This window comes from Castor canadensis, chromosome 2 (genome assembly GCF_047511655.1).
Source record: "Castor canadensis chromosome 2, mCasCan1.hap1v2, whole genome shotgun sequence".
Classification (NCBI taxonomy): domain Eukaryota; kingdom Metazoa; phylum Chordata; class Mammalia; order Rodentia; family Castoridae; genus Castor; species Castor canadensis.
The window spans coordinates 192,243,376-192,270,578 of record NC_133387.1 but is presented as its reverse complement, the minus strand read 5'-3'; the positions used below and the strand labels follow the sequence as shown (position 1 = coordinate 192,270,578).

At 34.7% G+C, this 27,203-nt stretch overlaps 1 protein-coding gene and 1 pseudogene across 7 annotated transcripts in view; one reads left to right on the top strand and one right to left on the bottom strand.

Annotated features, from left to right (window-relative positions):
• The window catches only part of LOC109690945 (serine-protein kinase ATM), a 340,952-nt gene that overhangs the window by 254,745 nt on the left and 59,004 nt on the right, over positions 1–27,203 (top strand). For 5 of the 7 annotated variants that reach the window (XM_074066789.1, XM_074066790.1, XM_074066787.1 and 2 more), the window contains 18 exons: positions 1,831–1,956; positions 3,277–3,402; positions 4,261–4,350; positions 6,136–6,307; positions 7,061–7,260; positions 9,318–9,400; positions 9,492–9,647; positions 10,360–10,435; positions 10,567–10,697; positions 12,726–12,846; positions 14,394–14,567; positions 15,761–15,930; positions 17,026–17,272; positions 21,173–21,288; positions 22,148–22,307; positions 22,756–22,955; positions 25,749–25,923; positions 26,564–26,728. In XM_074066789.1, the coding sequence (XP_073922890.1) occupies positions 1,831–1,956; positions 3,277–3,402; positions 4,261–4,350; positions 6,136–6,307; positions 7,061–7,260; positions 9,318–9,400; positions 9,492–9,647; positions 10,360–10,435; positions 10,567–10,697; positions 12,726–12,846; positions 14,394–14,567; positions 15,761–15,930; positions 17,026–17,272; positions 21,173–21,288; positions 22,148–22,307; positions 22,756–22,955; positions 25,749–25,923; positions 26,564–26,728 (2,688 nt within the window). The remainder of the gene's footprint in view (positions 1–1,830; positions 1,957–3,276; positions 3,403–4,260; positions 4,351–6,135; positions 6,308–7,060; positions 7,261–9,317; positions 9,401–9,491; positions 9,648–10,359; positions 10,436–10,566; positions 10,698–12,725; positions 12,847–14,393; positions 14,568–15,760; positions 15,931–17,025; positions 17,273–21,172; positions 21,289–22,147; positions 22,308–22,755; positions 22,956–25,748; positions 25,924–26,563; positions 26,729–27,203) is intronic. The other 2 variants (XM_074066792.1, XM_074066791.1) reach the window with 1 other exon arrangement.
• Positions 9,051–9,150, bottom strand: LOC141421048 (U6 spliceosomal RNA; annotated as a pseudogene).

The window sequence follows — 27,203 nt, the reverse complement described above, 5'->3', positions numbered from 1 at the left end:
AAACTGTGTCAAGCCAGTGGTTTATGCAGGATGAGGGCTGGACTAGTCAAGGTTCAGTTGTCAGTGTTATGGCTGTGCTTACTTTTAGAAGCTTCCCTTCTTTGCACACCTCAAACTCCTGCTGTCTCCAGTGAGCTTTGCAGCCTGGGGCTGGGCAGATTTCCTCTCACTCCAGATCCTCCAGTTTGTGCACCCAGGAAGTAGCAAATGTCTGATCTAGGGGGTTTCCTCTGAGAACATAGGACACTGGGGGAGCAACCAGAGCATTGAGATCTGTATTGGAGGGTGAGAACCAAGGAATTCTGATACTCTGCTTCCTGTTAGCTCTTGCCCAGCAGTAAATAACTTCAGGAGGAAGGAAACTAGAGAAATAGAGCAATCCCCTGACCTTGGCTTAGAGCTTTACAGCAATCACACTTAGCAGGGAGGCAGTTCTGGAGGCTGAACAGTCTTCTGACATAGGCTCTGCAGTAATACACAAGCAGTAGGGCCCAGCCACTACCATTCCTTCCCTCCCCCTGCCAGGACTTCTCAGTGGGTCTCAGTCTAACCCTTCCCCTCCCCATGACCATCTCTCCTGACTGTGTCCCACTTAGACACTTTGGGGGAGTGTTCCATGCTCCCTAACTTATAATTAGTTCTTTTTTGTCAAGTCCTTAGAGTAGCTTAGTCTCAGACAGTAGGCCCCCCCTCAAGATGGTACTAGGCTATAACTCTCTGGGATATAGAGTGACAAAATGGATTTCTTCCCCAATGCTGGTCTGTCACACAGGAAGAATCACTGTCTCACCAAAATCCCTGCCCTGGGTTTAAGACTTGCGAGAGCTGTCAGCGTATCCTGAGCCTGGACTGCCAGTCTGTTGCCAGGACCACTGACTTACCTGGTAGTTGTGGCTTCTGCTTCCCATTCCACCATCTTACCCTAGAACTTGTCTGTCTATATGTTATAATCCTTGCTAATGCCTTTATAATACCAGCCATAATAATTCTCATAGTACTTAAATTTTCAATTTTACCATGGTATTTATGGATGCTTTATGTACAAATATCTCGTGAACTGTGCCATGATCTCCTTATATTCCACAGTCTTCCACAATGCCTTGTTACATGGTAAGTGACAAAATATTCATTGAATAAAACAAGCCTAGAAACTATACAAATGAGTGAATTTAGTAGACCAGGAAAAATGGCACAAGGAACCACTAAGAAGAAATGTGCCTGTTTTATCCATTTTGCTATTAGTTGCTGACATTCTTCTATATCATAATTATATCCAGTTTTATTCCAAAGTAATTTAGTTTTCTGGATTTTATCTTAGAATGCCATTATAAGAACAAAAACTCTGAAAAATCTTGTTTTTCTGTGTATTCTTTACAGATGTTTACATAATTGTACAAAATTTTGTAAACAGTTTCTGCTAGGGAGAGTGCTCTCTCCTAGTCTGGAGTTTGAAAAAGCAAATAAGTCAAGGTTCTTGTCCTTCATAAGCTCAAAGTGTTACTTTAATGTCTTTATATGGGACAGATTTCTCCTCATGTTCTAAGATTTACAGACATTTACTTGCTGACAGGCCTGTCCTTCGCCTCTACCTCAGATACTTAGGAGCCTGTGCTCGCACCACGCGTGCTGCTGGTAGGAGGCGGCATCGTGCTTGGCCATCAGGAGATACTTCGCCCGTTCTCTTGAGAATCCTGCTTACTATGGCTCTGTGCTGACCTCACTTAATTGCCTGAACTTCTGTTTCTTAATACATCCATAAACTTGCTCTTATGAAAGATAACAGAGTCCCCAGAATTGTGTATGAAATGTAATTTTTATTTGCCGTTTAAGGTTACAAATTCAGAAACACTTGTCCGGTGTTCAAGTCTTTTGGTGGGTGTTCTTGGATGCTATTGTTATGTGGGTATAATAACTGAAGAAGAAGCATATACATCAGAATTATTCCAGAAGGCCAAGGTAGGACAATTTATATGTTTAAGTTTTACAGAAATTTGAATGAAAATTGTTACAAAACAACAATTTATATAGGTTTAGCATCCTTAAACAGAAAATGTGAAATTTGAAATGCTCCAAAACCTGAAACTTTTTGTGTGCCAATGTTACACAAGTGGAAAATTCTATACCTACCCTCGTGTGACAGTTCATCGTTAAAATGTAGGTTCACAATGCACACACAATTTTCTATAGAAGATTACCTTCAGGCCATGTATATAAGGTGTATATGGTAAAATGAATTTACTCCTTAGTTTTGGATCCTGTCCTAAAGATATCCTGTTATGTATGTGCCAGATTCCAAAATCAGAAAAAAAAAAATGAAGCACTTCTTTTCTCCAAGTATTTTTGGATAAGCGGTTTTCAATCTACTTTTTTCTTTCATTTATGCAGTCTTGGTAGTGATTCTTTCTGTCCATTCTCAAGATTTGAAATTATTGCTGGATGCCAGTGGCTAACACCTGCAATCCTAGCTACCTGGGAAGCTGAGATCAGGAGGAGCACCAAGTAAACAGTTTATGAGACCACAGGAAAATGGACCGGAGGTGTGGCTCAAGCAGTAAAGCACTTGCTTTGCAGTCCCATCCCCCCCAAAAAAATTTTTTTGGAATTATTATAAACCAACAATAAGTGTAGTAAATGAAACAATCTCATTTAAACTTTAATCTCATTAACATAAGTACTGATTTTTATGTCTGTTTTTAAAACTTTTACCTGTGATGCTTCATTCTAAAGAATTCTTGATTGATGTTATTAGTCAAGTAGGTTCAAAGCTTGAAACTTTCTTCATCTCTTGATACTACTCTGCAAAGAGAAATAGGTATGAAATTTTTTTGTTTTGCTTTTTTTTTTTTTTTTTTTTGAGACAATGTCCAACCACAGTGTAGCCCAGGGTGGCCTCAACCTCAAGATCCTCCTGCTCACTCAGATTTGTCTCCCTCGTCCTCCAAACTGAGATTGAATCTAAGGCCTTGTGCTTCCTAGGCAAGTGCTCTGCACTTGAGCTAAGCCCCCAGACCTTTTGTTTTTGAGATAGGATCTTGCTGTCTTTGCCTATAACTCTAGATCCTGCTGCCTCCACCTCCCAAGTAGCTGGCGTTACAGGCATGCACCATAACACCCACTCAGATTTGTCATTTATTTTTTATTGTTCATAATTTCTAATTTTATTACATGACCATATGTAACTTCTAAAAACAATTTGATCTCTTCAATGAAACTTCAAAAACCACTGCTAAACTATAATTTTAACTGGAATTTATATTTTTCTTCTGTTCTAAATAGTGTCTAATGCAATGTGCAGGAGAGTGCGTCTCTGTGTTTAAAAATAAGACAAATGAGGAATCGAGAATTAATTCTTTGAGAAGTATGATCCATCTATGTACAGATTGCTTGTGTAACTGTACCAAGGTAAGATAGTCTTTTTACTTGATATTATAGCCTATCTATGGGGCAGTTATTTAGTGGTGGTGATTTTGTTTTTTTGATCCATTTATATGTTTTTAAACTGATCTAGTATTAAATTGAATGAAGAAAGTAATATACAGAGGAATAAATAAGTAATCTGAGTTTCTAATGAAACTGGTTTCATCATTTCATTGTTTTACCACTTTTATATGCAGGTATATAGATGAATCTTTTATTGCTGACTGTTTTCATTCATTTAATAAAAAAATGTTGACTAGTGAATGATGTGTATACCACTATACCTTGAGGTTTGTGAGTCCCAAAAAGAAAAACAGCTTCAGAACAAACCTTACTTTCTTTTGGCCAGACCATCTTGTGGAAATTTGGTAGATCAATTGGTACCGTCTATAATCTTTGTTTTGATTTGGAGCAGGCTTTTTGGGGGTAGCTGAGGCAGGCCAGAGTGTCAATAATAATTGGAAACATGTTGAAAGCTAGCATTAAGTACATGGGCATATGTCAATACTACAAGCATATATATTTTTATTTTATAATGGGTTTTCCTGTGTTTTTATATGAATGGAGAAGGAAAGAAAGTAAAGAATAATGTCTGATCGCAGTTATTGCTTATTGTGTTTAGGATTAATAGTAGGTACTTTAATATTGTTTAAACACAATGAAAGGCATTTGCTATAGTTATTATTCCTCTAAGAAAAGAGGTTATTGTTCTTGAAACAACTTATATCTTGGTCCCAGTAATGAATTTTTTATCATTATTCATGATACAGAAAATATCACCAAGAATAATTGCTTTTATTCTTTGTTGCTGGTTTTTTTTTTTTTTGATTGTCTTAATTATAGCAAAATGCAAATAAAATTGCATCTGGCTTTTTCCTACGATTGTTGACATCAAAGCTGATGAATGACATTGCAGATATTTGTAAAAGCTTAGTAAGTATACTTTTTGTTTTATTATATTTCATTGATTATAAGGTACTTTTTTTGTTGAAATATTTCTTAGAAATGAATTTCACAATGTATAATACCTTGTATTTTTAGAAATGTGGAAATTGAAGTTACTTGGTTTGGAGGAAAATACATATTTGATTTCTTTTTAATATCAATACCTAACATAGTGCCTGGTTTTTAATTTTTTAATAAATAATAGATTGTGAACGAATTGTCCAGGCTCATAGCTGTTTCTATGCAATGCTATACTAACATTTAGAGATTTTGGTTTTTTTTTTTTGAGGGACTGGGGTTTGAACTCAAGGCTTTGAGCCTGTAAAGCATGCTCTACTGCTTGAGCCACACCTCCAGTTCATTTTTCTCTGGTTATTTTTGAAGTGGGGAGTCTCAGGAACTGTTTACTCAGGCTGAATCTCAGTCCTCCTTATCTCAGCCACCCAAGTAGCTAGGATTACAGATGTGAACCACTTTTTTTTTTAATTTAATTTTTGTCACAGTGAAAGGGATCAAACCCAGGACCTCATAAATACTAGACAAGCAGTCTATCATGTAGTCATACCACTGGCCTAATTCTTTCTTAATAAAAATGAAAAGAAACAGCTAGAGGTGATGGCATGTGTGTGTTTAATCCCAGCCACCTGTGGAGTGAGCTCATGAGGATCACGAGACCAGCCCAAGCAAAAAGCAGAGGAGACCATCTGAAAAATAACAAGGCAAAAAAGGGATGGGGCATGGCTCAAGTGTTAGAGCACTTACCTTCCTTGGACTTGAGTTCAACTCACAGCACCAACAAAAAGTAAACAGAACACATTAAAAAATAAGTGTTGCCATACAGGCAACTGTGCTGGTTGTGACTTTTTTTTTTCTTTCATACTAATGTTCTTATGCCACACATGCTGTTATAGTGGCTAGCAGAAACGATAGATGTTTAAACGTGTAGTAAAATAAAAAATACTTCTGTAGCTAAATTATCTTAACTTCATGACAAATCTTGGTCATTTTTCCTTGACACTATACTCGTTTTATAAGCTGTATACTACTAAACATTATTTAGCAGTGTGTGGTATTCTATTATGAGATTAGTGGGGGGGGGGGTTTAGCCTATCTGCTCCCAATTAACACTTTAAATTGTTTCTTTTTTTTTGTTCCAAAGAATTCTGCTGTAAAGATACTTGTGCTTATGTCTTATGCACTGTATTTGTGTATATGACGGATGTAGGGGAAATTCTGGTAAGGGAGTTGCTTGTTCAGAAGCGATGTGAAATTTTCTTTCTTTTTTTGAAGACAGGGTCTCACCTGTGTTGCCCAGGCTTGCCTTGAAGTTTTGGGCTCAAGTGATCCTCCTACCTCAACCTCTCAGGTAGCTGGGACTCTTGGTACATGCCACCACATCCACCTCAAAAATACTACTTTTGGATGAATATTGTCATTGTTACTGTCGTCCAAAACAGACATAACATCTTACACTTTTTCCTACAGTCTCATCAAATTTGGATAGTATAAAAATGTTTTTAGAATTTATTTTTCATGATACATTGACAAATTTTATTTATATATTTATAGGGCACAAATAAATGTGATGTTTGAATAGTGTGGAATGTTGTAAGACTTCTAATATAAGAAATTATTTTTAAACTTTGTGTACTTCATCTAGACATTATCGTTCATATACTCATTTTTCCTATGAATTCTTGAGTTAGGTTAATTTTAATCACAGAAAGAAGCAAATTTGAAAAAAACAAAACACTTTGTTTCTCTTCTTTGTAGGCGTCCTTTATGAAAAAGCCAGCTGACTATGGAGAAGTAGAATCAGTGGAAGATAACATTGATGAAAATCTGTTGGAGGTGAAGGATCCTCCATCAATGGATCTGTTTAATGATTACACTGCTAATAGTATGAGTGATGCAAATGATTCTGGAGAGAGCCAGAGTACTGTAGGTAAATATGTCCTTACTGCTAGGAATTTCTGTTACCTCTTTTTAAAAAAAAAAATTGCTATGAATTAATTGTACAAAGGGGTTTTTGTTTCATTGTGATATTTACATACGTGCATATAATGTACACCCTGCCTACAGTACTCTTTCTTAACCATCCTTCTTCTTCCCCTACTTCTTAACAGTTTTCTTTTACCTCTTTATAGTAATTTGCCATTGTAAAAGACCTCATTGATAACCAATTTTATGCTAATTTTATTTTGTCTTAGTATAGTTATTTTGGATTAGTCCCTTCCTATACACTTTAAATTTGTCTGATTTATTTCATTTTATTCTAGTTTTTGCAATACTGGGATTTGAATTCAGGTTCTTGTGCTTTCCAGGCAGGTGCTCTACCACTTGAGCCATGACCCCAGCCATTTTTGCTTTAATTGTTCTTGAGATAGAGTCTTGAGTTTATATCCTGGTCAACTTGAACCACTATCCTCCTATTTACACTCCTAGAGTAGCTAGGAGTTACAGGCATGTAACCTGTAGGTTACAGGCATGAGCCACTGTGTCTGGCTAAACTTTCCTTGACTTTTAATTGAATTTATCAGTTTTCTATTTTGGTCTTCATGAGACCAATTTAGACTAATTAAACAAATAAAAATAAATGATAGATTATTTGGGCAATAGAAAGCAGAAGAGATGTTTGAGTTAGCAATGTATGTGACTATTGTGCCCCTCAGTGTTAATGAGTACTTTTTATTTTTAGGTGCTGTGAATCCACTAGCTGGAGAACATCTGTCAAAGCAAGATCTACTTCTTTTAGACATGCTCAAATTTTTGTGCATGTGTGTAACTGCATCTCACATTACTACTGTGTCATTTAAAGCAGCTGATATTCGGAGAAAATTGTTAGTGTTAATTGACTCTAGCACACTAGATCCTGCTCAACCTCTCCACCTACACATGGTGAGTCAAGTGGAACAAAGAGGCTTGGATGTTCTGTCAGTTCCCGCTGACAGAATGTAATAAATAGCCTGATATTTACAAATCACATAGTGCCTTGGAAGATGTGAATTTGCTTGTTTGAGAAATGTATCTGAGACTAGTTGTAAAATATATGCCATTTTCTTTGTTTTGTTTTGTTTTTTCCAAATTGGGTATTGCCAGGGCTGTGGCTGTGGCTCAAGTGGTAGAGTGCCTGCCTACCAACTGAGAGGCACTGAGTTCAAACCCCAGTACTACCAAAAAGAAAAAAAATTCATTATTCAAATTGGGTATTACCTAAGCTTTTGAGCTCAAGCAATCTTCTTTCCTCAACCTCCCAAGTAACTGGGATTCTAGATGCATATTACCATGCCTAGCTTTTACTTTTTCTTTTAATGCACTGTGAAAAAAAAAATTAAGTAGATGCTAAAACACTAAAACTTGCATGAATTTTGGATAGATTTAGTTAGCTAGGGCAAGAAACTTTTTATTTATTTATTTTTAGAGAGAGTCTCACTGTATAGCTCAGGCTGGCCTTGAGCTCTTGATCTTCCTGCCTCAGCCTCCTAAGTACTGGGGCATGCACACTATGCCTGGCAAAACAGAGATGTTGACTGTAAATGTAATATACAACATTGTGTTTGAAATCTGAATCTTGTCTTTGACCTGATACTATGGATTAATAGCTCTGATTCCAACCCATCACTGTAGGGTATGTTTATTTTTTTCCTCTTACCAAATTTGTAGCCAAAAAAATTTGGCTTCCCACACATGATACATTTACTTATTTATTCAATAAAACTTTCTGATCGTCTGGACCATCTCCTTAACCACAGTCCTGTGAACAGTTGGGTAGAGTCCATGACCTAGTGAGTATCTGCTGCCTCAGTCACATATTATGTCTTCAGTTCTTATAGAAGGCAAGCATGATCCCTAATCACAGCAGACATGCAGATTGCGTCCGTGATGGAATCCCTGGTTATGTTCACAGTCTTGGTGAACATTTTTTTTGATTCCTTGGCCTCAACAAACAAGTTTGGTTTTACCTTGTTGGAGCCCTTGGTTTTAGTCCTGGCAAACACCCAGTTAAGTCTCTAGCCCTGACTAAGGGGAAAGGTGATACTCTTTTCTTGAAACTTTTATGTTTGAAGTCACTTTAGACACTCAGTACCATTACACATGACTCTCAGGTTAAATATTGAAACAGATTGTTTAATTTTCTTTGTTAGTATCTGAGAAGGAATAAGCATTTTTTTTTTTACATATAGATGACAAGGAAAAAATTGTTTTTCTTAGTATAACTGGAAAATTACTTGGCTTCTTTTAAAAACTTGTTGCTGAGTTATAACCATCATTGTGACTGGTAGTTGCCAAATAACCCTTTGTGTCCATAGTGTCATATGGAGCCTTGCTTTGAGGAAGACAGGGCACAGTATTTGAGTTCTTCCCTGCCTATGATTATTTCTCCCTTCTAAAATTCATTAGTAGAATATAGTGTTTGATTGCTAAACTCTTATACCCAAGCATTGTTTGGAGAGTAGGGACATAATGTCATTTCAGATTCTTATTTTATAACAGATACAATAGTAATAATAACAGCCATTTTGAATTCCCATGATAAAGGCCAGACTGTTACACTTATTTTCTCTAATCCTCACAGTTATCTGATCATGGAAGTAGTACAACCCCATTTTACAGGTGAGAATACAAAGACTCTCGTAGATGATGTAAGGCAAAGATTTTTAATCACACAAGTTAAGGTTGTTGTAAACAGCCTTATGGAATGCTTCACAAATTTGCATGTCATCCTTGTGCAGGAGCTATACTGACCTCTGTACTGTTCCAGTTTTAGTATATCTACTGCTGAAGCGAGCACTGTGTTGGGGTTTGAATCCAAGTGTATTTGACTCCAAAGATTTTTTTATATGCCCTCTTTAAAAAATTATAGCTATGTATGTGAATTTGTTTATGTATGCATATTTGTGTTGTTTAAAGTCAATGACCTATGAATAAAACTGATTTTTCCTCTACCATCTTAGTATCTAGTGCTATTAAAGGAGCTTCCTGGAGAAGAGCATCCTTTGCCAATGGATGATATTATTGAACTTCTGAAGCCGTTATCGTAAGAATTAAAACCATATGCTATATTCACTTTAAATTTATAAGCTAACCAGTGTGTTCTGCTAAACTTACATTCAACTTTCCCACCACAGCCATGTGTGTTCATTGTATCGTCGTGACCAAGATGTTTGTACAACAGTTTTAAACCATGTCCTTCATATAGTGACAAACCTAGATCAAGGCCATCTGGACTTTGAAAACACAAGGGATGCTCAAGGACGACTCCTTACAGTGATTGGAGCATTTTGGTAGGTACAGCCTGTTTGCTAACTGTGGATATAAAAGCAAATTTTGTATTCTGCAGTAGTAATTTCTTCTGGTTCTTCTATGTAACTATACGTATCTTTTAACAATTGCAGCATATAATTTGTTTCCCTCCTTACTTGCTTGAAGAGCTACATTGTTTTTTCATAAGGCTTCACTTTCCAATCTCTGTAGTGTATTTCCCTGAAAAATTTGAATCATTTAATAATTTCTCATATATGGTGAATAACGAAAGTGCAGCAAGCAAGACTAATTGAATTGTTATGAACCAATTGACCTGTCACTCTCTCTGGTTATTTCATTTATATTATCACAATTTTACACCTTGATACTTACAGAGAAACATATATATGTAATACTATTTGATTAATAAGACTTCTAAATCAACATAGAATGTGGTTTTGAAATATTTCATATAGTAAAAGCTTTATTAAAAGTTCTTTTATAATAAGCTTACTATGTAATGTGGTTAGATAAAGTATGATGATTCTAAATAAACATAATTGTATAAAAAAATGTACATTTTCATTTAGCCTGAATTTTTGGGAGAGTGACTGTATTGGCATGTTTCACATGAGAATTAATTTAGCACAAAAAGATTTTAGAAGCAACCTATAATAACCTAATATCCGTTGATTTTTCTGACTGCTTTTATTGCAATGATGATTTGACATTGAAACGCTTACTTGATTTCAGGCATCTAGCAAAGGAAAAGAAATGCACATTCTCAGTAAGAATGGCTTTAGTAAAGTGCCTTAAAGCCCTGCTTGAGGTGAGTTATTCTTTATTACTAGTAAGGTTTCCATTGAAATTTTAAAGCTGCTTTTATTGCTGTTTGTGAATGAATGATTGATTTTTCTCTTAACATTACATATTTAGCTTCAGTTGCTCTTTTTCTAATAGGTTGATCCATATTCAAAATGGGCTATTCTTAATGTAATGGGAAAAGACTTCCCTGTAAATGAAGTATTTCCACAATTCCTTGCTGATGATCATCACCAAGTTCGCATGTTGGCTGCAGTGTCAATAAATAGGTAATGAGTTAGGTTTTCATGAAGTGACTATAATGTTAAAGATAGCAATGCAATATCAAGCAGTCACAACCCACTAGTTCTGATATTAACAATAACTAGGACTTACTGAGCATAAACTGTGAGTCTAGCATTTCTGTTTTCTCTTAATTCAGATAGTTCCATCACTTACATGCCATCATTTTCTCCCACTTTTTCCCCATAATTTAAAAGTGAAAGCTCTGGCTTAGAGAAGTAAAGTAACTTGCTTAGTGCCATAGAGCTCACAGGCTGTTAGCTTGAGTAAGATGTGTATTCTGCCACTTAAGGGAGGTATACAATGTTTGGATATTAACACAGTTTTATGTGAGTTTGTAAACTCACTGTTGTTACATTTTATATGGTGCTAATTACAATTACATTTTCTGGGGTGAACATACAATTAGCCACTGGGATGATTCTGTCATGGGGATCTTGTTTTAGGTTTGAATTCCTGATTAAACAGATGATAGTTTCTTAAGGATTACATATTTATCTGGTTAGCCAGTTGATTTTAAAAACTCTAATTGCAACCTACCTCTCAATCTCCCCATCTCGCACTCTGTGTATAGCACTTCCCTGCTTTATTTTTCCCTGTAGCATTTATTACCACTTGAAATAATGTATTTTAACATATTTCTTCTCCCTGTTGTACTAGGATAAAAGCTCCTAGAAGACATTGGTTTTTTTCTGTTCTACTCATTGCTATATTTTTAGGGCCTAAAACAATATTTGGCATGTGGTAGGTGTTAAGTAACAATTGGGAAAATAAGTGAGTGTATTTGAAAAAAAAAGTTACATGCTGCCTTAAAACCATCAAAGCTGAAGATCATTTGAGTAACTTTATTTTTCAAATGTAAGCAACAGATTTAGATGTAATAATAGATTCCAAACATAAGTAGTCTCAGCAGTCACAAGAATAAGTGTTAGAACTAATGGGTCCAAAATTTGAATATGATGACAGCAGTGTTTCCATGAACCAGATTTTGTGTGTCATTCCTCAGGGTTAGAGTTCATTTTAGTAAGATCATAGTGCATTTTATGGATAACTAATGAACATGGATACTACCCCAATTCCTTACTGACTTTCATAGATAAAAGAAAGTGTGAGCTCATGTTAAAGGTCTAGTGTTGTGTAAGGCTGTAAGTTGAATGTAATAATGCAGTGTAGTGGCAGCATAGAAAAAATTCTCTTAAGATTCAAAAAGTACAAATCCAGTAATGACATGAAAGTAGCATTTGTTGTGGTTTTTCACTTGTTAGATATTTAACATTGGGCTAGTTTAAGCCAGAGTAGAGAAATTGGAGGAATCAGAACACTAACAAGTTTTTGTTTCCTAAAAAGTATAAAGGGAGAAATTGATTAAAGAGTTACCTTAAATATGTGAATATTATACAAAAGGTACTGACCATCTTTTCTTTATCACAGAAAACAAAATTTAATTAGAATGCCAAGGCAGTCAGCTGAAAGCTTATGGGTTAATTAAATAGTAGAACAGATCGACGTAGGAGGTTTTGGACTCGTGTAATTGGTGTTTGACAAGAGGACAATATATCTTTTTCTGGCTGTTTGAGTTGAGTGTTGTTCAGATTTAATCAATAGTTAATAGGTTTTTTTTGGTTTGTTTTTTGGCAGCACTGGGGTTTAAACTCAGGGCCTCACACTTGCTAGACAGGTGCTTTTACTGCTTGAGCCACTCTACCAGCCCATTTAGATCTTTTGATACTCTCTTCAGTTATAGGAGAAAATGGATTATATATTCAGGATCTCAGTAATAAGCAGATGGTCTAGACTTGCTAAAATGGACTCAAATTTCATTAGTCTTTTGTTTGTTTGTTTTGGTTTTTTGTCAGTATTGGTGATTTGAACTCAGGGCCTCATGCTTGCTATCCAGGCACTTGAGCCGCTCTGTTGGTCCTCATTAATCTTTTGAAGAAAGAGCTAGTGTATTTGTCTCACAGAATAGTTTATTTTTGTTCTAAAGTTTGAAATTACTTTACTTTTTTTTTAAGATTATTCCAAGACATGAAGCAAGGAGATTGTTCCAGATTACTGAAAGCGCTTCCTCTGAGACTTCAACAAACAGCTTTTGAAAGTGCATACTTGAAAGCTCAGGAAGGAATGAGAGAAGTGGTAATTTTAGTAATGTGTATTTGCTATTAGCACATGCTTTCTAAGAATATCCCGTATATTACTTTTTAGTACTTTGTGGGGGAAAACCAAATTTTAACTGCTTTAATGGGTGTTTAAATGGCTTCCTTTTTTATTTAAGAAATCCTATTGATGTAAGATCTGGTTAAGAGCTAATTAAGAATATAGGTGACAATAGGTAGAAATATAGTGAGAAAAAGATTCTAACATCACATAAAAATTATCTTGTTTTTAGTGAGACTTGTGATTTTCACATTTCTCTATGTAATTATTTTTTTCTTAAGATAGTAAAAATTGTCTTAATACTCATATTTGGTGATTTATTTTTCCCTTAATTTGTTGTTTTAAAGGATTTAGTGTGGTTAGTTAAATGATTATCAAATCTGTAATAGCTGGAATTGGACAGTTGGATGAAGGAATGTGAATTTAGAAAAGGATCTCAAGAGATTGGAAAGATAGGTGTAAATAATATAAAATTTAATGGAGATAATGTATGTTATACATTTTAAATTAGTTCATCTGCAAAAAAAAGGGAAAATGTTGACAGTTCATTTAGAAAAAGACCTATGACCTTTTACATCTTAAGATTGCAGGATGAATCAGCACTTTGATACAGTTATCAGAAAAGCAAATTCTATCTTACACTTCATTAATAGAAGCATATTGTCACAAAGAACTTGGATCTTCTATGCTTTTGAAAGGTGTGCTGGTGTTGGGTGTAGTTCTGAGTAAATGTTTTTGAGTTTTGTTGTTTTTGCAGTGCTGGGGATTGAACCCATGCTAGGAAGCTCTACTGCTGAGCTATAGTGACAGTCCTAAAAGTCCATTTTTAAACCAGGATTTTAGACAGTATATCAGTGTCTTTTTAAGGAATACATGAGTGACGTGACTTAGTGGAAAGCTCATACCTGTTTTCCAGCATGTTAGTAATTGCCATTTAGTAGAGAAAGTGGGTCCTTAATTTTTTCTTGTACCCAAACAGAAAACTACAGTTAGTGAGTTGGCAGATTTTCTAAATGCAAAGAAAAACTTGCATCAAATATGAATAGTCAAAAAATGTAGATGCCCATTAGGATTTTTATGGTAATGGATCATTCAACTCAAAGCATGTATCATTCTATCTAGTTGCATGATTTTATTGTTGCTTCTAATAATATAGGTGACAATATTTTTAAAGGTACAAAGAGCTATAAATTAAGGTTTTTTAAAATGATAAAATTATAAATTATACTTCATAGTAGAAGAACTTTTAATATCTCATTTTTTCCTGCTATTTCTTTCACTTTTTTGTGGTGCATTATGCGTCACTGAAATGTTTTCCTTTGGCAAGTCTTTCCAGAAGACCTTAGGAAGAGCAGTCTTTCCTACTGTGGAAAACGTATTTTCTCAGATCTTCACTCTTGGCTCTATCACTGTGTAATTTAAAACTCTTCACAGGCTGTTTAGATGTCATGGAGTATTTGGATTTTAGCCTCATTGTTTCATTAGTAATACTTATTTACATTATTGTCTTTGCAATTCTTTTGAAGTCCCACGGTGCTGAGAACCCTGACCTTTTGGATGAGATTTATAATAGAAAATCTGTTTTACTGATGACGATAGCTGTGATTTTATACTCTAGCCCTATCTGTGAAAAACAGGCTTTGTTTGCCTTATGCAAATCTGTGAAAGAGAATGGATTAGAATCTCACCTCGCAAAAAAGGTATATATGGATGAATGCTTTTTATAATACCCTTCCTTGGCTAACACTCTTTGTGTGTGTGTATGGTGCCAGGGTTTGAACCCAGGGCCTCATGCATACTAAGCAAGCGCTTTACTACTAAGCTGCATCTTCAGGCCCTTGTATAACTTCTAAACAATTAAAAGGGTTAAAATTATTTTTAAATTAGCTCTTGTCTATTCAAGACCTGGCAACAATTTTATTTTTTTAGGTTGGGAAAACTGAAAAGTACTTTAATAACTTGTGTGTGTGTTTGTGCTTGGGTTCAAATCCATGGCACCAGGGTGACATGCTACCACTGAGCCATAACCCCAGCCCAGTTTAATAACTCCTTTAATGGTAAATTGTGTGCAGTGTGATTTCTTACATTCACTCTAAGAGCATGTTATGAAGCATTTGTTTAATTTGTAAGGTCAAATGACCTGCACAGACATTGCCCTCTGGAATAGCACTTATTGAGGGAATCACGTGGAAATAAGGGCAGTTGTTTTTGCCTGGTAGATTCTGGGGCAGCACACTGGGATTTAAGAAGGTCAGAGGCCAAATATTTGGGCTGTGATTAGGGAGGGAGACCAGGTCCAATCCTTGCATCCTTACAGCCCATGCTGTAGAATGTGGCTCTCCTTCCTATTCTACCAATGCAGAATTTATGGTTTGGGAAGTTCCAACCCTTTCTGTTGTAAACTTTTAACATTTTACCAGCATAGTTTCCATGGAGCTTCATAGTAGGCCAACCTATAGGTAATTTTGGTCTTAGACAAATCAACCTTTTATATCTCAGTATTAAACTAAGTTTTTTCTTTCAAAAGTATACCATTATACTTCAAAATTATTATAAGTGGTATATAATATTTGTATTTCTTAAAATTTGGATTTAAGACTGAGATGAATAATTTTACCTTCCACCTTCCTTTGAAATACATCAGAAGCTAGAAATTACAATATGTTTTTGTGCTTTTATTCATTTAACATTAAGGGTTTTCTGTTTTCTGGATGCTATGCCAGTTATGTTAAATAATTTTTTTTTACTTTTGTTGTCTCTTATTGATGAGGAAATCAAGGTGTAGAAAGGTTAAATGAATGCTTCAAAGCCCTACTGTAAATAATAGCCACAAGGATTTAAATGACTTAATTTTTTTCATTTTCTTGAAGCATTATCTTTTCGGTTTGTGCAGGTTTTAGAGAAAGTTTCTGAAACTTTTGGATACAGACGTTTAGAAGACTTCATGGCTTCTCATTTAGATTATCTGGTTTTGGAATGGCTAAATCTTCAAGAAACTGAATACAGCTTATCTTCTTTTCCTTTTATTTTATTAAACTACACAAATGTTGAGGATTTCTACAGGTATGTTTATATATAGCACGTGCAAAAAATGTTTAATTTAGAGTTGGGTTCTAGTGTTTGGCACCACCATTGTCCCCCACCTCCCTAGAGCGGGTAGGAGATGTCACAGTATGAGAAACAAGGCAGCTTGTTTAAATGAGGCTGTCTTGAGGGTGTCACCTTGGGTCTTAGGATCTGGTCCTCGCTGTGTCAATGCCCAGTTTGGGCAAAATGCATGTATTTATATTATGCCCTCTCTTTTTGGAAAAAAAAAAGATAAATTACAAGTGGCTGATGATTTCTGTCTTGATTTTTTTCTTTTGCTTGATAATAGGGTAATTATTATTTCTATTAGATTTAGAAATTTAAAAGAATTTTGCTAACTATAGTTCTGGAAAGGAGTTTTGAAAATGGAGAGGTTTGAAACAACTGAAAAGTATTGCTAAGGTATCAGATTATGGGCAGTCGTGCATTTGTTCAGCACCTCACTAGGCATTTGGCGTGGAGTATATCATGATGAGATGTGAGGTGTCCATAATAGAGCTCTCTACATTTTTATAGATTATGAAGAGTTGTATGTAGATAGAGGCCCTTAAAGAAGGCTGTTCAGACAGAAGTGAATTTTGTGGTTCTTATCATTCATTCCTTTTGGTAATAGCAATTTTTTTTCTTCCTTGAATTTATAAATCATGTTTACATTTCATTTTACAATAATTTTGCATTATGTTGATTAAGAAATTTTTATAAAGTCCCACTTTTTGATTGTGAAAGTAAGGTTGGTATAGCCTAAGTTCTTTTTTGGAGGGTTGTGTGTGTGTATATGACTAGAATTTGCTTAACTTTATTTTTCCATTTATAAAATAGAGTAAGAATATTTAATTATCTAAAGTAATACTCTAATGCTTACTATATTAAAGCACTTTAGTATTTTAAGTATATTATAAAAGAAAAAAATAAAATTTAAGAAGTATATTACAAAATTTTACTTTGAAAAGATACATGATGTATATTTTAAATTTTTATCTTTTTAGAAAAAGTAAAAAATTTAAGAAGTATATTATAAAATTTTACTTTGAAAAGATATATAATATATATTTTAAATTTTTATATTTTTAGATCATATTACAAGGTTTTGATTCCACATTTGGTTATTAGAAGTCATTTTGATGAAGTGAAGTCCATTGCTAATCAGATTCAAAAGGATTGGAAAAGCCTTCTAATAGACTGCTTTCCAAAGATTCTTGTAAATATTCTTCCTTATTTTGCCTATGAGAGTACACCAGACAGTAGGATGGCACAGCAAAGGGAGACTGCAACCAAAGTCTATGATATTCTGAAAAGTGAGAACCTATTGGGAAGACAGGTATGGATTCAATTTTTATTAACTTTTTATCCCTTAAGTGATTTCAGATTCAGCTTTTAAATTATAAGGCTATTTATTCATCATTTGTACAATTAAATTTAGCATGTGATCACTACCCAACCTATGACTTTTATTGTTTATGGCGTTTTCTCTCTTTGATTGGCTTCTTTTTAAATGGTTTTATTGTATGCAATAGTTATACAGGGGTTGTTGTTGTGACATTTCCATGTATCCACACATAATACCCCAGTTTGGTGCATCCCTCCATTAATCTCCATCTTCTCCCACTCCCCTTCTCAAAATTTCTTCAACAGGTTTTAGTGTTCCATATTCATGTATGCATAGACAGTACCTCAACCATATTCACTCTCTTTTACCCTCCTTATTTACCTTCCTCCTTCCACTGTTACCCTCCCCATAACTTAACCTGTTTTCCATTCCTGTCCTTCATTGTTTTAGTGTCTGTTGTTGTTCATTGGGGTTTTGCCTTAGTATTTAACTTGTAAATATATTGAACTTTAATCAGTCAAACCCCCTCTAATGCTCTTCCTTATCCTTTTCCCCTACCCCGTATTATTCAGCAGTTTTCATTTTGCTTCATTCCTATACAGATGTGATGTACTTCAATTTTGTTCACTCTCTATTGTTCTTTTCTTCTTTTCCTCCTTCCTTATTCTCCTCTTACAATCCCACTTTTGGAAACATGTTTTGCATATGTATGTGATATTTGACTGGCTTTTAAATAAGTGGAATGTTTTTAATTAGAAATAGCAACAACAAAAACAAAAGAAAAAGAAATGAAACTTTAATAAGAACAAATAATTTGCTTCTGCATTTTAAAAATTTATTTTAATTGCCTGTAATGCATGAATGAAAGCTGGTTGTTAAATTCAAGTAATACTCAATAGAGTATAGAAAATCATCTTCGTTTCCTCCAGTCTCACCAAGTTTCCCACTGTCAAGAAAAATTACCATCCCAAGTTTCATACCCTGCTTTTTCTTTCATCCTGACATTGTTTACTTTCTAACAAATAATTTGCTTTGAACTGTGTTCATTGCTTAATTATCACTCTTCTTCACTATAATACAAGGTAGAATTTTTTGATTCTTTCTTTCTTTTTTGCTTATTTATCCCCTAACCACCTAGTATGTAATTGCTACTTATGTATTTGTTAGAACCAAGTATGGCGATACATGTCTGTAAGATCAGCATTGGGAGGCTGATGCAGGTGTATTAAGAGTTTAAAGCCGGGTGGTTCACGCCTGTAATCCTAGCTACTCAAGAGGCAGAGATCAGGAGGATCGTGGTTCAGTGCCAACTTGGGAAGTAGTTTGTGTGAGACCCTATCTTGAAAATACCTAACACAAAAATGACTGGTGAAATGGCTCAAGGTATAGGCTCTGAGATCAAGTCCCAGTACTGCAAAAAAAAAAAAAGGTAAAAAAAAAAAAAGAGTTGGAGGCCAGCCTGGGCTAGATGAGAGCCTGTCTCAAAAAAAAAAAAGATACTTGTTAAAAGGAGGAGACAAGTAAAGAAGGATCTGACAAGCTTTGTTTTATAGTAATTTGTATACTTGATTATTTGAGGCAACCTATATTAAAACATAAGTTTTTTCGAGGTAGTGTTTAGTTACTCCTTATTTATTATGGATTTAAGCAAGAGATGACCAAATAAACTTGGTTAATATTATAATTACATTAAACAAGAGACTTCTTTTTCTTTTTTCTTTTAGCAGCATTGGGGTTTGAACTCAGGGCCTCAAGCAGCTAAGCAGGCACTCTACCTCTTGAGCCACTCAGCCCTTTTTTCTGAGAAGTATTTTTGAGATAAGTTCTCACCAACTATTTTCTTGGGGCTGGCTTCAAACTCTGATCTCCTGATCTCTGCCTCCTTAGTTGCTAGGATCATAGGTGTGAGCTACTGGTGCCCTACTACAGACTAGAGACTTCTTGATTTCCTATTTACCTGCATTGAACCAGAAAATGAAACAGCAAGTCCCTTAGTTGTGTAGGTGGACCCAGCCAGAACTGTTTGTAAGTCTGTACTCTGGAGGCAAATGGTAAGCATAGGACTCTTCCTAAAATACAGTTTGAACTGAATGTTGGCACTCTAAAGGATACGGAATTTAAGACACTTCACTTCTGTGTACCCCTAATCATCTTTTTTTTTGTGTGTGCATGTATTCAACCAAAAAATAACCACTTTCAGAGTCAAAATAGGTTTAGTAGGGAATCATGATTACATCCAATCCTGATTATAACACAGATGAAGAGAAGCAAAATTGATAATTTCTTAGCTTCTTAGTTAAAAACATAAATTCTTGCTAATCAATTCAATTTAGCATTACATTAATTTATGTACTTCAAAAATTATTTGAGGCAACTTATTAAAAACATTAATTTTTAAAGTAAAAAGAGTTTGGTCACTCCTTATTTATTTAGTTTAGATATAAATAAGGAATAACTAAACAAACAAGTAGTTGTTAATTAGTCAAACCCCCTCTAATGCTTTTCCTTATCCTTTTCCACCTACTGTGTATTATTCTAATACATACTTTGAATCAATCTCCTAGATGCTTTTTTTTTCCATGGATAAATGGTAGGACAATTATGAACAGTCTTTGAGTCTTCTAAAATTATCCTTTGTTGAATGCCTATAATGTTTGCAGTTTATAGGATTGTTTAGCTAGACCTAAGCACCTAAACAATTGATTTTGACTTTTACTAACATTGCAGATCTGGCTTACTAGACAACCATGTGAAACTAGAGATGGCAGTTATAGTATCCACAAGAAGTCATTAATTATTCCTCTGTTATTAATGAGATTTGGCCAGATTTTCTTTACTTACTCCAGATGTGATTTGGAATAAAGCTGGATTTTAGAAGGGCTGAAACCTGGGAGATGATGATGCAGGCAACTGATATGTAAGTCTGAGGGAGAGCCTAGGATTTCTTGTTAACTTCTGAATATTTTGGTATTAAGAGGTGTGTATACATCAAGTAAATTAGTCATTTAGGTTTTAGTTTAGAGCATTGTAATGCCTTTTTTGGAATCTACCTTTATAACTTCACAGTTCTCATCCATTGCTTTATTTTCCCTTTTTTTTTTTTTTTTTTTTTTTTTTTAATACTTGGAATAGAAACCCAGGGCCTTAAGCCTTCCAGGCAAGACCTCTCCCACTTGAACTGCATCTGCAGCCCTTTTGTTTGTATTTAGTTTTTGAGATAGTTCCTGACTAACTTTGAAGGCTTTGGAGCCTTCTGCATCTGCCTTCCCAGTAGCCGGCTCTATAGGCATGCTCCATCACACATGGCTCCTTCTTTGTGTCTAGAGAATTTATGCGCTTTGTGAGGTGACTTGTGGCAGAAAACATATTGTTGAAAAGTCAGCTTCTCTGAGGAAGGATTTCAGTTTACTATAGTTGACAGGGGATGTATGTAGAAGCTAGTTTCAAAATGTGGGATATCACACAAGTACAAGTCTAGGAAGAAGTCATGCAGGCATAAAAATGTGACTACTGTCAGTCATTGGGAATTCTTGACAGTAAAATTCTACTCCAGTTTCCAAATAAATTTAAAAAAAATGCAAATAGAGGATTTGTTGGGAATTTTGGTTGGCAGGAGAATTAACAGTTTGAGGAATTTAACACTAAATATAAAATCTTGGTTAAAATGATTCTTTAAAGAATTGTCTTTAAGGGGCTTTGGTATGATTTCCCTGTACTCATCTCAGTTCACAGGTTGGCCACACAGAAGAAAGTCGTGAAGTTAACTTTTTATAGTCATGGAGTAACTTTTGAAATGAAGAAAAAACATAAGCCCTTTGTGCTGTCTTAAGGGTTACAGATATAAAAATGTTCAGTATATTTTATTATTTATATCTTATTTATTCCTTGCAGATTGATCATTTATTTATTAGTAACTTACCAGAGATTGTGGTGGAACTATTGATGACGTTACATGAACCGGCAATTTCTAGTGCCAGCCCAAGCACTGACCTCGGTGACTTTTCAGGGTATGCACACTTAAACTTGGAGAAGTAGCTGCAACTTTGCAAATTCCTCAGTTTATAGGTTTACACTTTCAAGTATCTATTTCAGTTTTTAGACATGAACTCTTTTATTAAAATTGGTTCTTTAAAAAGAGTCACATTTGACTTGAAGTAATTACCTTACCCACACTTACCTTAGCCTCCCCACAGTACTTGGTCACCACTTTCTTGGGAAATCTGTTAATCTTTTTCTTTGCAGTCTTTCTGAAATATTGAAGTATTGTGCCATCTGTTGTTGTTTTTTATTTTTTTCTCTATCCACTTTATTCCTCTTTCTCCTCCTATTTATGTCTTGCCTTTTTATATCACTTTTCTTTTTCATGCTCCTTAGCTGTTACAGTCATGCTCTTTAGGTGTATAATTTAATTTGGATGTGAACCCCACTTGGTCGTATACGAATGTTAGAATTGTTTTTCCAACTTACTGCTTTTCACTTTTTTAGACTCCATTTCTAAGTAGGATCATGTGGTATTTCTTTCTGTGCCTTTATTGACTTAAAATATTATTGCTAGTACTAGTACTAGTATAAAGTTTTAATTCAGAACTGAATGAAATAATAGTAAGGCTCATTTTTGAAGCCATCATGAACTTTATAAAAGATTACTTAACCAAGTTATTTTAGGCAAATCATTTAAGGGGTGAAATATATTTAGATATTCTGACTTATATATGTGAACTGTGTTCTGTCATTTGTGAGTTTATTAGAAGTATAAGTTTTCAATTAAAAAATAGTTTTAAAATTTGAGTTTTTGTTTTGTGTTTTGAAATTCACTGGTCTATCAAAAAAACTTGGTTTTTTTCCTTAATAATTTTGTTTTGAAAGTGCTGGCTACATGTCTTCCTGTAACTTTCTCAGGGATTTGGATCCTGCTCCTAATCCACCGTATTTCCCATCACGTGTTATTAAAGCAACATTTGCCTACATCAGCAATTGTCACAAAACCAAGTTTAAAAGCATTTTAGAGATCCTTTCCAAAAGCCCTGTAAGTATAAATTACTAGTATAAAATTCATGAGTGGATTCTTTTTTCAGCTAGAAAATCGATGTTAGTCCATCCTAAGGAGAGAAATTAAATAAATAAAATTTTATTTGAATAATTTCAAAAGAAAAAATACTCATTTACAAGTTTTTACCTTGTTATATTAGCATTAACTGAAATTGTGTTGCACATTAGGCTAGAATTTCATACTTCAGTCATATTAGTTCAGAGAATTCACTGTTTACACTTTAATTAAATTTTACTATCTGAAAACTTAACAAATTGAAATAATTTTTTAAATTAAAAACATAATTTTCTTAATGTACATTTTACATTACTATCAACCCCAAATCTAAATTATGTAATTTAGCTACTTTAAATAAAAAATGTATTTTTACCGTTGAGTGTATGTGATTAAATTAATTTTTACTAAATGTGTGTTTATTTTCTAGGATTCTTATCAAAAAATTCTTCTAGCCATTTGTGAGCAAGCAACTGAGACCAATAATGTTTATAAAAGGCACAGAATTCTTAAAATATATCACCTATTTGTTAGTTTACTACTGAAAGACATAAAAAGTGGCTTGGGAGGAGCATGGGCCTTTGTTCTTCGAGATGTTATTTACACTTTGATTCACTCTATCAACAAAAGGTAAGTAACACATTGGATCAATGTATATACCTATTCTTTTAATTAAAATTTTATATGCTTCAATGAAGTAGATGCCAGAGTATTGCTTCTTAAAATGCATCTTGTATCTACCTATGAGTTCTTAAAATTAATACATAAAATTGTATTTATGGGGTATGTGAGGTTTTGATACATGTGTAATGTTGAAATGAGACAAGTAATATATCCATCTGTTTTTTTTGGCGGGGGAGGCTTTGAACTCAGGGCCTTCTGCTTGCTAGGCAGGTGCTGTACCACTTGAGCCGTGCCTCCACCCCTTAAACATATCCATCTCAAGTATTTATCATTTTTGTGGTGAGATCATTCAGTATGATTTCTTCCAGCTTTTTTGAAACATATAGTACATTACTGTTGTAATCATCCTACTGTGCAATAGAATACCTTTTTTTTTTTTTTTTTGTTCATCAGGCACAGGGACTCACTACAGAGCCCAGGTTGGCTTCAGACTTGGAATCCTCCTGCCTCTGTCCCCCAATACTGGGATTATAGGTGACTTAGTAACTATTGACCAAGCTTTCTCCATTCCTCTCCCTGGCTTCTGGTAACCACAATTTTATTCTCAACTTTATAAGATTACCTTTCTTAGATTCTATGTCTGAGTAAGATCACATGGCATTTCTTTCTGTACCTTTATTTCACTTAACATAATGCCTTCCAGTTCCTTCCATGGTGTAAAAATAATATTTTATTATTTTTTATGGCCGAGCAGTATTTTATTGTGTGTTTTTACCACATCTTCTGTTCATCCGTTGATGGACACATAGGCTGATTCCATTTCTTGCCTATTGTGAACAGTGCTATAATGAGTATAGGAGATATATAGCGTAGTAGCGTGAACATGGGGATTTTAATAATATTGATTTCCTTAAGATATGGAATTAGGTGATTTATTGAGATCCATCTGCTTTTTAAAATGGAGGTGTTTACTATCACAGATTTCCTTCTCAGTGCTACCATTTTTGCTTCTATGTGTTGTGTTTTAGCTTCCATTAATCCCTAAGCTTTTTTTTAAAATCATACTTAGGAGAGTTGTTTTGTGTTTTTTTTTTTCCCCTCTAGTGATTTCACGTCTTCACTTCTTTAGAAATGATTTCTGTTAATAAATTTTGTTCCTTTGAATAGACTAAACTTTACATCTTGCGATTTTGTACTGAAAACTAACCATTTCAATATATAGTGTGGTAAGTGTAGAGATCAGATTTTCCCCTTTTCCAGGGTTTGACCTTTCTACTTTTTATCCTTAAACATTGAGCAGTCTGGTTCATGACCATCCATTTCCTTTCAGAATGTGTATCCCTGCTGTTCATGTCAGCTGTCCAGCTCTTTCTTTGCATGTATTCGAGGGTGCTTGCCAGAGATTTCCTTGAATGTCAGGAGGGCTGGGGGTAGAAGGAGACTTGAAAGAAAGGAATAAAACTTTTCCTAGTGTTTGCAGATAGATTCTGTGCTAGGACTGTCTTCAGAGCTTTGTCATCCTTGGAATCACGCCCAAGTAAATGTTTAGGGTATCCTCTACTCTTTTCTCACCAAAAGTCCAGCCTTGGGCATGTGTATAGCTTTTGATCTGTGGGTGCTTTCACATTTTCCAAAGAAAATCTCCCTGCCTTTCCTCACTGGCGTTAGGCAGTCTGCTGTATATCTCAACAGTAATCTTAGGTTTTTTGAGACAGGTTCTCACTATGTAGCTCATGCTGCCCTGGCACTCATATGTAGCCCAAGCTGGCCTCAAACTCGTGATCCTCCTGCCTCAGCCTTCTGAGTGCTGGGATTACAGGCATGCTTCACCACACCTGTCTTCAACAGTAACCTTTAGTTCTCTTTACCTGTAGGTTGTTAGCTTTACAAACTTTGAAGCAATGCCCTCAACTTTTCTCATTGAATGATATCTTTTAAGCAAAGCAGAGCAAGTCCCCTGCACCAGTCCTTCAAACAGTTCCCAGTCAGGTTAGAATAGACATATACAATAGCTTACAAATAAGGTCCCTTTGCTTCCTTAAAACCCAGTATAAGGGCTTGCAGAGTAGCCCAGGTGTTAAAGTATCTGGCTAGCAAGCATGAGGCCCTGAGTTCAAGCCCCAGTACTGCCAAGAAAAAAAGTAACCAGTTTAAACTGGGTGCCAGTGACTCATGCCTATAATCCTAGCTACTTGGAAGGCTGAGATCAGGAGGATCAAGGTTTGAGGCCAGGCTGGGCAAATAATTCAAAATAATAATAATAATTCCAAAATAACCAGAGCAAAATGTACTGGAGGTGTGACTAAAGTGGTAGAGCATCTGCTTTGCAAGCTCAAAGCTCTTGAGTTCAAATTCCAGTCCCACCAGAAAAAAATAAAAACAACAGTATGAACCAGTATGTCACACTGAGGGTGTAGGCTGCTATTTTCCTGACTGTTGCTGAGCTGGGTGAACGGGGCAGGCAAGGAAAATTAAAACCTCTACAAAGTTTTCCTACAGTGTTTTGATAGCTTTTTTCTTGATTCAGCATTTTCTTGATTGCTGTAGAACTTTGACTTTTTTTTTTAACTGTTTGGAACAGTTTTATTTTCAATATTTCTGTTTGGATGGGAGCTTGAGTTGCCTATTCTGTATTTTGCTGATGTTCCTTCCTCTTTGGCCATTAAACCATTAAAGTGATATAAAGTGACTTTTATGTCAAGTTATATCAGGACAGAATTAGAGCTGTTAAATAAAAGTGACTTGAACGATTTTATTTCACAGCAGTTTTCTACACCTGTTGCTTTTTTTTCCTGTTAGGCCTTCACGTTTCATGGATGTGACATTACGTAGCTTCTCTCTTTGCTGTGACCTATTAAGTCAGGTTTGCCAGGCCGCGGTGACTCACTGTAAGGATGCATTAGAAAACCATCTTCATGTTATTGTTGGTTCGCTTATACCTCTTGTGGATAATCAGGTGGAAGTTCGGGAACAGGTAATTTCTCAATTCATCTTCAAAATGGTATATGTGGAATATTAATAATGTGTTGTTAGGAATTGAATGTTTTATTTTTACTTGATGTAATCAATAGGTTTTTTGGTGGTGTTGGGTGTCCAACCCAGGCTCCTGTGCCTGCTAGACATGTACTCTACCATTGAACTACATACCCAGCTCCTATACTCAGTAATTTTAATGAAAATGTTTTTATGAAAAATGGCTAGGAATACATTCTTAATGAATTTATTTTTTTAATCAGTTAATTATATAACACTTGGTAATTTTGATCTAATAAATAATCTAATAGTTTTGTGTATTACTTACATTGAAGTATAGAAGCCAAAATTAGGGAGAGCAGTTTACGCCACTGTGATTTTGCGTGAGACAGTACTTATATATAAAATGTTTCACTAATGTTGGGATTTTAATATCTCAGTGTCCACCTTGTACAGCACCTTATATGTTTGCTGAATTATTTAAAAGCACAGAAACTAAATCTGGGTATCTTACAATTTGGACATTTTATCTGAAGTAGGTTAGCAGAGTTTTTATCATTTATTGCAATAGGTTTTGGTTGTCTTATTTTGAAATATGATTAAGGATTTTCCCCTTTAAATTTTCTTTTTTAATTATTTAGGTATTGGACTTGTTGAAATACTTAGTGATAGATAACAAGGATAATGAAAACCTCTACCTCACGATTAAGCTTTTAGATCCTTTTCCTGAACATGTTGTTTTTAAGGATTTGCGAGTTACTCAGCAGAAAATCAAATACAGTAGAGGACCCTTTTCACTCTTGGAGGTAATAAAAATTCCATCTTATTACTGTTTTGTATTTGAGAACATAGACAGTATCTGTAAATGCTCCAAAAATCTGTAATGCTCTAGTGGTAAAAACTTGAATTTTTTTATTATGGTAAAAATTAAAAAGCAACCTAATAACACGTGAGATTCACTCTCTGTTAAATAATGAATCTTAATACGTATTATCTCTTTGCATTGCATTTGAAGTATGATATCAAGCCTTCTTGGTGAAGATAGGAGTTTTAATAGTCAAGGAATGTGACGTAAGATGCTCTTGATCTTAACACATATAAGATCCATTAATACAGAATTATCATTTGATCTTTTGAGAGTCAATTTAGAGATGATACTTAACTTTTTAAAGAATATTTCAGTTTTAATCCTGCTTTAATCTTTATAAACTTCAAAATTACATTCAGGTATATTTTTATAAATTTTTTTTTCTTAAGGACTCGGTATTTTATTTTATTTTT